This window comes from Stomoxys calcitrans, chromosome 4 (genome assembly GCF_963082655.1).
Source record: "Stomoxys calcitrans chromosome 4, idStoCalc2.1, whole genome shotgun sequence".
In the NCBI taxonomy this organism is placed as follows: domain Eukaryota; kingdom Metazoa; phylum Arthropoda; class Insecta; order Diptera; family Muscidae; genus Stomoxys; species Stomoxys calcitrans.
This window is the reverse complement of record NC_081555.1, coordinates 21,464,939-21,477,070: the sequence shown is the minus strand read 5'-3', so window position 1 is coordinate 21,477,070 and position 12,132 is coordinate 21,464,939. Positions and strand designations below refer to the sequence as shown.

At 33.8% G+C, this 12,132-nt stretch overlaps 1 protein-coding gene across 3 annotated transcripts in view; it reads right to left on the bottom strand.

Moving 5' to 3' along the window:
• Nucleotides 1-6,668: 6,668 nt before the first annotated feature.
• LOC106085572 (ras GTPase-activating protein 1) overlaps nt 6,669-12,132 on the bottom strand; it is a 43,551-nt gene continuing 38,087 nt past the window's right edge. For all 3 annotated transcript variants that reach the window (XM_013249882.2, XM_013249895.2, XM_013249887.2), the window contains 6 exons: nt 11,765-11,837; nt 11,275-11,684; nt 10,365-11,214; nt 9,402-10,308; nt 7,220-7,370; nt 6,669-7,066 (listed from right to left, as the gene is read on the bottom strand). In XM_013249882.2, coding sequence (XP_013105336.1) covers nt 6,918-7,066; nt 7,220-7,370; nt 9,402-10,308; nt 10,365-11,214; nt 11,275-11,684; nt 11,765-11,837 — 2,540 coding nt within the window. In that variant the 3' untranslated portion in view covers nt 6,669-6,917. The remainder of the gene's footprint in view (nt 7,067-7,219; nt 7,371-9,401; nt 10,309-10,364; nt 11,215-11,274; nt 11,685-11,764; nt 11,838-12,132) is intronic.

Genomic DNA, 12,132 nt, shown 5'->3' with positions numbered 1-12,132 from the left:
GATTTTAAAGTAAATCCTGCAAAAATGAGATTTGTTTTTGTATGGTAAAACCTGCAAAAAAAAACACAGGATTTAGCACTTAAATCTCGATAAGGTCATAAATCCGGATTTAGTGGCCAATGTTAACGTACTTTTAGAGAATAAAACCCCGTTTATGCTGCTCATTAAATCCGGATTTAAGGCTCTTGTCAGCTGATTTTATAAAGGTAAAACAGATGATCGAGCCATTAAATCCGGATTTAAAGAGCAATGTAAACGTACTTTTAGAGAATAACCAAGGCGGATCTAAAAAGGTGGTCGGTCTCAAGCGAACATCTTTTTACAGCCGGCCAATTTGACGATATTGAGATGTTAGATTTTTGTTTGCATTCTCTTTGTTGTTGTCTTCTTTCTTTCTCTGTGTGTTGGCAAAACGTAAATCAGCTTGATGACAAGATGGTGGATTGAACCATATGATTTTTGGTTGTTATTCAAATGAGACCACCTTTAATTGTTTCGCCATGGAGAATAACAGAATCGTTAGTGCAAACGTTTTTTTTATTCGACAAATTTAACTAAACGATATTCGTTATAAGTTTCAGAATTGCCCAGCACGGGATAACTATGAGCATCATACAGGCTGGACCTTTGAGCTCCCATCTGTATGATGGTAACTGTTATCACGAGACGCTTAGCTGCAAGCTATAGGGCGGGTCCACAGATTATGGATAGTGGAATGCTCCATACGCAGTAGCTACAATTAAAGTCATGGACAATCAGCGGTATCGAGCGAAGAGTCTCAATGAGAGGCCGAGGGCACCGGCTCTCTCATAAATTCTGAGTCCCTATGATGCTCGATATGACAAAGCGAGTTATTGGCGCCTTTAAATAACCTATGGCCATCATGTTCCTTCGGCGGTCGGTTCTTTAGACCGGAATGAGCTTGCTCATCTATAGGAGCTAGACGAGTATCGCCAACATCTTTATTTAAATCTAAAACGATTTTTTCCAATTTTAAAATTTTCCATTCCTAGCCTATAAAAAACATTTTTGTTAATTTTTATCAAGATTTTATGCTTCCCCGATTTGATTTCCATTTTTAATATCAAATTTCCCACTGTGCAGCGTATCGAACTAGCCTACTAAAAGAATATTCCTTATCATTGAGCTTAAACTCGCGACTATGAGAGAAGTCTTTCCATTGTTTCTTAATGGAATGTTCGTAGGCATATTTGCAAAGTTTTAGATGATATGGTAGTGTAAAATAGACGTCTTTTGTAGGTTTAGGTAGATCCATAAGTCTCCTTCCTGCTACAATACTTAACAATTGTAACCATCATTTGGTAAATTTTTTCTTTTTATTTCTTCACTTTTCGTTGGGATTCCCCCCAAAAGAATCAGCTTTATATATCCATCTGCCAATCCCCATAATAAAATAATACACAACAACACCATTTCAGTTTTATTGTTTTGACTAGGATGCAAAATGTATTTCTTTTCATATATGTATATATAAAAAATTGTTTGTTTTATTTTTTTTTTGTTATAATTTTTATTTCAACACTACTTTTAAATATTGTTTTATCTTTTACAGTTAAAAAAAAGAATACAAAAAATAAACAAAACAAAAAATTTAATTAGAACTAAAAAATCACTTATGGGAAAATTTAAAAAAAAAAACAACAGGGGAAATATTAGGTAAAAAATCGATTATCAACAAAAATTAAATGATACAAGCCAAAAAATCATACATAAGAAAAAATTTTGTGTTTGATTTTTCTTCAAATGTGATTTAAAAAAAATTAATTAAAAATATTTAAAAAAAATTATTTAAAAATTTTGCAGAATGTTTTTTTTTTGCTTCATTTTCCCTTAAATTTGAAATAAAAAAGTTTAAGAAAATCTACTTGCAACCGTTGGTTTTTGTTTTCATTTCTTTTTTCTTCTTTTACCGAAATTGATTATTAGTTGAAATGCTTAAAATAGAATATGTATATAAATGTGTTGGGGGTTGGAGCTAAAGGTCAAATTAAACCTTAACTAAACAAAACTGTTGCCGATCAGTTATCAAAGCTGATCCAACTGTTTGCTATGGAATTAGTATTCTCTTCATTTCGAATGGAGTTTTATGCAATAAAAGCTAGAAAGAATTTTGTATAATTTTATTTCGACTTTTTTTCATAAGGGAGGATTATATATCTTTATTATTATACCTTTTTATTTATATATTTTATTATCGCTATATGTATGTATAAGAGTAAAAAACGTAAGGGATCGTTTTACTTGGATATTGACTTGGTTATTAGTTTTTGCGCAAGAGATGTTTATTTTTTTATTATTTTTTTTTTTATTATTTATTGTTTTTGTTGGAGTGTAAACGTATGTCCTTTTTTATTTATTTAGGTATTCTATGCTGTATTGTTGCTTTAGGATTTGTATATTTTTTTCTTGATTTCAAAATATACCATTGCTTTTCTGTAATCTGATCTTTCAGATCAGTTTCAGAAAATCAACCAAGACTTGTTTCGTAGGATATCTGTCTGTTTTGTAATTAGGCAAAAAAAATATTTTGGTTTCCTGTTAGATAGTGTAGCATTTTAGGTAATTTTAGATTTAACTTGGAGAGTATTTTGGCGCTAAAGGATTGAAGAAGAAGGAAATGTAAAGAAATGAAATAACGTGTGGACAGATTTTTTTTACACTCTGCAAAATAAAATTAATAAAATAATGAAATTAATATGTAGTGTATTAATTTAAGTTTAATATACTACAGGGGCCGAATTACCGCATACGTGATCGAATGTACTTTCGTATCGAATGAAACTTCATATCTTATTTAATGGATGTTATACCACTTTTGTAGATATTTTAATGTAAATTGTTTTACGAATTATGATCGATTTAAACATTTGCGATCCTAAATTTCAAAAATCTTTGTTCAATAAAGAAATGCATAATTCACAATATTGAGTTTTCGAACGCTTTTACTCGTTCACGTATGTGGTAATTCGGCCACAGCTTTCTATTTTAAATGCTTGTGTAAAAATGGTTTGTAGTAAAAAATTAATGTCTACTTTTAGGCGTCTTTGATTTTACAGTTTTCTTCAAAGACTGTATACGACCGTACGACGCATAATTCCTAAAATCTTTGATTTTAACCAATTCCTCTTTTTGATTCCTTCGTAAATAGAAAATTAATTTGCAAATTATTACGAAATTACGCCCAATTGTGTTGAAAAAGTTGGTGAAATAAAAATTTTCTTTATCTTTTGGCACAGTTTCACACACATATGAACCTTATCTGCGCGACTTACTAAAAAAGAAGACAAAAGCAGTTTGACCATCTCGTATAATTCCTAACATTTTGTGATTAGGTTGATGCAAGTTGGCATGTCGAATGCAGCATTTTGACAAATTCCTCCTTTTGTTCCTTCGTAAATAGAAAATGAATTTGCAAATTATTACGAAATTACGCTTAATTGTGGGGAAAAAGATGGTGAAATGTACAAAACAGTTTGACCATCTTGTTGCATTCGTAAAATCTTTGGATTAAAGCTACATTGTCTTAAACCTCTTATACTGGCCTCTCGGGAATGATAACACACTATTGTGAATAACAATAATCTAAATTACATCTCTGTTACAGTTTATCTCTTTTTTCTTTTCTACATTTTGTTGGTGGCAATAATAAGGATTAAAGGAAGTGAATTTGAATTTTATTTCTCCTCTGGAGAAGCTGATATTATAATAGTATTCCAATCTGAAAGCGATTCTTGTAGTACACTGATGCAATGTTATTCAAGGGCCTTTCCGCCGTGAAAAAAAAATAAAACGCAAAAAGTTTCCGCAAGTCTGTTTGTTTGTCATGAAGTGGCAATGCCATTTGCCAATATGTCAAAACAATACGAGGTAAACAGCGCTAATATTTCCAAATTTATAACTAAAATTTGCATATCATGTCTGGGCATAGCAGTCAAATAAAATTTATTAAGATTTGTGCACGCAATTGTATAAATAATTACTTTTAATTTTATTTTAACATTCACAATAGAGTTATTTCTGCAAGTGGCCACACTTATTTGTGAAAAACATATCATGGCAAAACGTGAGAACGATTATCTAGGAGAGAAGATAAGGCAGTATTTGATATATTAATACCAAACACTAACAGAACGAGCAATACGTCAACATAGGTATAGATGAAAGTGCTAAAAAACAATATCGATGTCGGCTAAGACATGTTGTGAGAAGGGATGCCAACTTAGTGCTTCTCGCACTAGATTTAGTGCTTTTTACCCATAAGGTGGGTATTAACTTAAGTTTTCACAGTGAAATTTCATAAAATTGTGAAAACAATTTTATTTGTGGTACTTACAAAGTTCTTTATTGAGTGGAAATTTGGCATTTATTAAAAGCGTGGACGAAACATTTTTCGTCACATATAGCTCTTTTACTTTTATTTTTCGTGATAACGCTACGCAAACAACACAATTTACCAAAATAATGCTGGTAGTAAAACATATGGTATGATAGCATGTGTAGGGCATGCGGGGCAGATGAGACGTTGGAGCATTTCCTTTGTCATTGTGGAGCTTTCGCGTCTAACAGATACCGGCAATTAGGTGGGGACATAATACCAGACATGTACCAACTTATGGGTGTAGCATGGAAAACAATTAAGGATTTTGTAAGAAGCACGGAATTCCTAACAAGAGTTTTTTTACAAGGTTACTTTTTAGTTTTTAGAGCGCACAACAAGCCGATTACTGGCTTAGGTGTATGTCTATAGGGGCAAGGGACAGATTAATATCTGTACCCTCTTTTCAACCTAACCTAACCTAAAACATATGATGGTAGTGTTGCCTATATGTCTTTTTATTGGAAAACGCTTTTTTGATGATTTATACAATAAGGAAACAATGTTTTGTGAAAACTTTCCACAGTGAACGATTTTAAACCTACCTTTAATGTAAATTTGAGGGGTATATCTCTTTATCACAGGAAAACTACTACTGAACATTTTTCTGAAGTTCTATTCGGGATTTAAACTACGCCTTAACCTAATCAACAGCTGGACGATTAAAACGCGGAAACATTGGATGGCAGCACCAAATTATTTTACGTCAATGGTACACTCGTTGTGATATTTTTGGATTTTTAACTCATTCAGGGACAAATCTAATGCTAAGCCACTCATTGAGTTATGAAAATTTTGTCCCAGTTCCTTAATGGAATGTTCATGGGCAAATTTGCATTTGTATACAAAATGTTACCCTTTTTTGCTTTTTACAATTTTTGCTACGCTTTTTGCAGGTAAATTGTTGGCATCACTGGTTGTGAGTAGGGAATATAATCTAGTGAGATCTTGTAGTTTACGCAAAACGGAGAAAATGGAAAGTCAAAATAGAAGAATACTTCCGAAAACTAGTTGTCAGAAATTGGAGAAAAATCGCTAGGCGAAATTTACTTCGTTTTGCTATTCATAGCTTCAGTTGTTTACCTCCTCAAAGGTGTCAAAATTTTGTTGTTATAAGAAATTTTGTACAAATTTCATTTTATAGGAAAAATTTTCAAAAACTTCCTTGATAAAGGAAATTTTGTCAACATTTTGCTTCTAATGGCTGGTGCTATGTTCGTTTTTCACAGTTATAAACCCATGTTTTGCGCGGTTACTTTTCTGAAACACTACACATATAACAATGATAAAATAACAATTTTATTAAAATTTTACCATAAGTAATGGGGAAATGTCTTACTGAATGAAATCAGCAAGTTTTTTTGCTTAAAAAAATAAATGGCGAAAAATATCGCGAAAAGCGTCTACAGTAACAGCCTTAAGGAAATTGTGGAAACAAATTTTCTCCTAGGGAAGTTTTGTTTTTCTTTTCTATGGTAAATTTTGTCAAAATTATTTGTCTATAGAAAATTTTGTAAAAATAACAGTTTTGTAAGAAATTGTTCATTCTTTGAGGGAAATCTTCAAAATTATTTCATTTTTTTTTTGCAAAAAGGTTTCATTTCATTTCCTTACTCTCCTTTTAATCTTTTAAAAATCCTTATGGCTTAAAAAAATTCTATTTATATATGGTCTGAAAAAAGCTGTTCTACTCAATATTCTTTTGTATTAATGGAGGATATTTTTCTATGTAAAAAAAACATGAAAGGTTCGCTTAAACAAACGATTTTTGCTTTCTGCTTTTCATGCAAAAGCATTTACTTAAAAATCGTTGTAAATTGGTGTTAAACTTCTGTGGTTGTTTTTGAGAGTATGAGTACGCGTACAAAGATTCTATTACGGCGATTCTTTTGTTTATGTTTCCGTTATTTTTTTTTTAATTAGAAATACTTTTGTTCTGTTGTTGTTTGTTAATAAATATAAATATTCTTTTGTTTATGGTTCATTTATTATTCTTAATAATTTTATTATAATTATGTATAAAAATTTTGTTATTATTATTATTATTTGGTAATGTGTTTGTGTGTGTAAACGAGTATTTCTGGAACTTCTATAACGGTTTTTTTTGTTGTTTGTTCATATATCCGCTTTAATTCAACTTCTGTTTTGGTTTTGTTTTGTTTGCTTTGTGGTAAGTCCAATGTATGTATGTATGTATTTCTTATAAAATAGGAAAAAGAAGAAGGAGGAGTATAGATTGAGAGCGAGGAAATAAAGAAAAGCCAGCACAGGATTCCAGTGATATCTATTTTTCAATTTTAGCCACATATATGTATATCCTTTATCTTCATCATCATTATGGCAGTTAAATGTCTTTCTTCATATGTATGTATGTATGTATGTTTGTGTATTTGTTTTGTTCCTTTCTTGTTACTTGGCTTGTAGCGTATTATAAATGTTCTCGTTCTTGTTGCGTTCTATTTGTGTTTGTGTGTGTGTGTTCTTCTTCATCATTATGATTAGTTTCATTTCATTGTTTAGCTTAACTAATCATTTCACGATATTTAAGTTTATGTTTTGTAAGCATATCGGTAACAGTAACTAATTTCTTAATTGAGAGTATATTTGACAATTCTTGCAATTCCGGTAAATATGAAACACATATATGATGCAATGTTGCAAGTTCACGACCTTTATAATCGATTTTGTTGGTTCAAGAGCAAGCAAGCAATCATCGGCAGAGGGCGAAAATTATTATTTTTTTTTTTTTTGAAGGAGGGATAGTTAAGAAAAAATAATTGATAATTATTTTTGTTTCGAAAAATATTTTGAGGAAAAACTTACCCGTATCTTGAGGAGATTGATTGGAGCTTTGTTCAGAATTCCAACCTGGAGGTGGATTAGGATCTGTCACCATGGATAATTGATCGAGAAAGACTATCATGCGTTCTTTATTTTTGAGTATAAAGGGATTGACTACCTCCATGTATTGCTCCTGCAAGTAAAAAAAAAATTAATTACAAAATTGAAACATTTTTAAAAATTAGAAAAAGTATAAGAATACTTAAAATCAATTTAGAAAAAAAAAATGGAAAAAATTTAAATTTGGGCAAATTAAATAAAAATTAACAGAAAAAATTATTAATAAAAAAATAAGAATATATATATAAAATAAAAAATAAATAATCTTATAAATAAAAATTAATTTGTGTTTGAATGTTTGTTTTCTAAAAATTTTCGCAGATTGTGTAGGTTTTTGTGGAAGGCAACATAGGAGGTCCCTTCCCCCTTACCTCAAAAACGCCACCTAAAACTAAAAGTGGACTGATAGGCACAATATGGGTATCAAATGAAAGGTATTGGAGACTAAAAAACGAATGTCGTGGACCAGTGGGCCGTCCCAACCCTAAAACTCCTCTAAACACATATATACACGAAGTTCCTATTAATATGGGACTCAAATGATAAGTATTCAGTAGTAGATTGCAAATATCGCCCCACCCCCAAATACCCATAAATAGGCATATCAGCCGACCATGGTTATATGGGATTCAAATGAAAGATATTTGGGAGTAGATTACTAATATGACATTAAAATTTGCGTTCAAATCTAGATGGCGCTTTTCCTCCTAAAAATGCCTTGAATAGGTCAATTGACCCATTAAAAAATTAAATAAAAAATTTAATTTGTTGTTTCTGATTGAAAAATCGAGCTCCAAGTCTTTTTCGTTAAGAAACAAAAAACATACAAGAATTGGTCGAATATTGAAATCCAATTTAAACAAAATAAAAATTAAATAAAATTTTAAAAAAGAAAATAAAAAAGTATCAACGAAAATTAGATAATTAAAAAATAGAAAAAATTAAAAATTAAAACTGTGATAAAGAAATAAAAAAATTTAGAAAAAAATAAATAATTGAAAATAAATACATAAAAAATAAATTAACAACAGAACATTAACAACAGAGAAACAACAGAAAAACTAATAAGGTAAAACAAGTAACAGCGTGCTAAATTCGAACGGGCCAAATCTTGGAAACCCACCACCGTGGATTCTGCAAAAAATTGCAAAATTTCTGCTAAATTACAGCCAAATCGAACAAAAATTGGGCATTGTAAAGGCTCAAGAAATCAAATCGGGAGATCGGTTTATATGGGAGCTATGTTAGGTTAAAGACCGATTTGGACCGTACTTGGCACAGTTGTTGAAAGTCATAACAAAACACCACATGCTCAATTCCAGCCATATCCGACAAAAATTGCGACTTTTAAGGGTTCAAGAAGTCAAATCGGGAGATCGGTTGATCGGTTAATATGGTAGCTTTATCAGGTTATAGACCGATATAGCCAAATCGGACAAAAATTGTGGCTTGTAGGGGCTCAAGAAGTCAAATCGGGAGATCGGTTTATATGGGAGCTATATCAAGTTATAGACCGATGTGGACCGTAATTGACACAGTTATTGGAAGTCATAAGTCATGAGCTTGGTATGTCTAACAGAAGATTACGTGCAAAATGTTGACCAATCGAAAAAGAATTGGGTCACTAGTAGCACAAAAGCTAAATTTTAAGAGTTGTAAAAGAATGCGGACCATTTCGTTAGAAGTCATAACCGAAAATCCCATGCAAAATTAAAATCAAGTCAAATAGGGAAATCGATTTATATGGAAGCTTTAAATGCTTATTTACAGATCCATACTAGAGCTAGTCATGCAATGTCAGCCTAATCGGATAAGAATTGCCCCCTACTTTACGGGTCAAAAAGTCATATCAAGAAATCACTTTTCTATAGGAGGTTACATAAGGTTACAGACCGATTTGAACCATATTTGGCATCAATGTTGAAACGTTTCAACCACAACGTATAAAAAATAAGCTCTCCAATCACCTAGAACATCTTATTATGATGAAGGATCCTACAGTATAAGGCATGTTACCCTTCAAACTGGACTTGCATTGCTTTTTTTACCACCAATTCCTTTAATAATAGTATTTAGTTTTTGGATTCATTCCATTCACACTTACCTTCCCACCGAATTCGATTAAATTCGCCAAGTTCTGCAAGCACTTTGCCACCATAACCAAAGATCTCGTAGCCGCTGCCGGTGGGGTCTCATTGACCAAACCAAATTGACGTGGATTCAGCAACGAGGGACACAACAAACGCAAGAAAATGAAGCCTGACACCACACGAGTCCTCACCAAACGTTCTGTGGGCCATTTGGCCACCACAGCCTTTTGCAAGCAATTACATATAAAACGCACCGAACGTGGACAGGCCTCGGGTGAGGTGAATATCGAATGTGTCACCAAATCGAGAATTTGCAAAAGGAACTCAGCATTAGAGCAGGCATCATCGTTAACATCCATTTTTGTGGGATTCAATTCAGCCGATTGTTTGCTATCCATAATACGTTGTATGGTCTCCGAAATGGCCGCTTGTAGGAAACCCGTACATTCTGTGCGCATATACAAATCCATTAGGGTAGTGGCCAGACTGGCACCACGGAATAAAGTGGTGGTTTCATTTTCTCGCGCTATTTCCGCTTGGCATAGGACACGTATCAGCTCGGTTTCACGTTTCTCATGGCGGAAGACACGCAACAAGGAGGTGGCCAGCGGCACACGATCATTGTGGCAGAGTTCGGCCAAAGCCTTGACAGAGTACAGCTCGGGTTCAAGCAGCAGCTGCTGCAGTGGACTATATTCTTCACATGGCATAATGAGATCATCTAAATAACGCATACGTAAACGCAGGGAACCCCATTCACCCATGGGAGTCATGCCGGTGAGTTGATACCATTCTTCGGTCTCATGGCCATTCTTCAAGCTGGCCAAATCAATGGTCAACTCGGCCACCTCACTGTCCTTGCCACGTTTGCCGCGAGATATAAGGGTTATGGTTAGAGAGACTACATCTGGGGGGACATCACTGTAAAGAAAACCATATGATAACAAGACATACAAAACCATTTTTAAAAAACTTACTCCAGAACAAACTCTTCCTCCCACACTGGATCGGGCGCTATCTTCACCTTGGTCTTGCCCACTTTGACTTGGTTCAGTGAAATACTACAATAGGGATGTGGCACTAATTTAAATGGCAGTCTATGAGCTTCTAAAATATGCAAAGTGAGGCTGCGTAGCTCCCTCAAACGCGGCACCTTCTTTTGTGCTTTGCTCAGCTGGGAGGCACACTGTGCTTTCAGTGCATTTATCCATTCCACATAACTCTCTTGACTAGGCGCACACAGATAGGTTACCGTGGCCAAACAGGGCAAAGCCCTTTCCACAATTTGAAAACAATAGGGACGCTCCCACAATGAATCATGGCATTGATAGAGATAAGCACACGAAAGATCAATGAGACCTTTGGGTTTAGTCTTTTTGGGATTGTCATAGAAGCACAAATGCGTCTCGGAACATTCACTGATCAAGGCAAAGTACAACTGCTTCCATTTGGCAGTCTTGTCGGACTTCTTATTGAGGTGACCATGGTGTTTTATGCCTTTGATTTTCTTAAGACCGATTTGATCGCGACATTCTCTCAGAGTCGCATAGATCTTTTCGGCAGCCTTCTCCACCACATACTGTTGGCTGTATTCGGGTTGAGTGCCATTCACTACCGGATGACTAAGGCAATGGCCTTCGACAATCTGTTCCTTGCGATAGCGATTGATAACAGCATCCAGACACTCGAATGTGCGGCCTCCCATGAGGTAGCGCACACCCTTCTTTTCAATGCGAAAACGTTGTATTTGATTGTTGATATGGAAAAATAGTGAATAGTCGCCAGGTGAGTTGTCACTGGGGCGTACCAAAAAACTACCAGGACCAGCTGGATAAGAAAAGGTCATAATTAGGTTTCGAAATTAAGCTTTCCATCTCTTTTACTTACCCTTTACTAACATATCAACAGCTTCGTTTTTGGTGCAGTTAGGATGAAACCATGGAAATACTGTATTGGGATCTATGGCAGGATCCAAATCTTCCACCAGCTCACGAAATATCATACCCTGTTCCCCAGTACGATGAGCGGTTACCCACAACCAACCATCGCCCATGTCATTGTGCACAAAAAAGATATCTCCTTTTTGGAAGCTCAATTCATCGGTGTCGGGCATTTTGGTGTAGGGCAATATGGCCACCACTCGCTTTTTATCATTTACAGGCTCTGGCGGTGGCACCGGAAAGACCAGACGTTCACGCTTTAGCAGATCACTGCATGAGGTGTAGTAACCCACTAAATCGCTGAGTGAGATGAATTGACGACCGCCAATGTAGAAATCACCACAAACGGCGGTAATCCTAGAAAAAAAGTAGTCAAGAGAGAAGAAAGGAAAATTAATAAAGAATCGGTTAAATTGAAGAAAACGACCGATTTTTACCGGAAATGATTAATGCCAGTACGGCCAAAATAGCTGAGTACATAAGAACCGGGTTTGCGATCACTTTCGCGAACTGGTAGAAAGAGAAGAAAAGGAAAAAGTTATTAGAGAATTATATGTTTTCCCCATAAAAAAACAAAATTTCCTATAAAATAAAATTTTGACAAAATTTTCTATATATAAAATAAAATTTCGAAAAAATTTCCTATAGGTAATAAGTTTTGAGAAAAATTTCCTATAAAAATTAAATTTTGTCAAAAAGAAATTTTTACAAAAGTTTCTATAAACATGAAATTTTGACAAAATCTTCTATAAACATGAAATTAAAAAAAAATTTCTGAACACGAAACTTTGAAAAAATTTCCTAT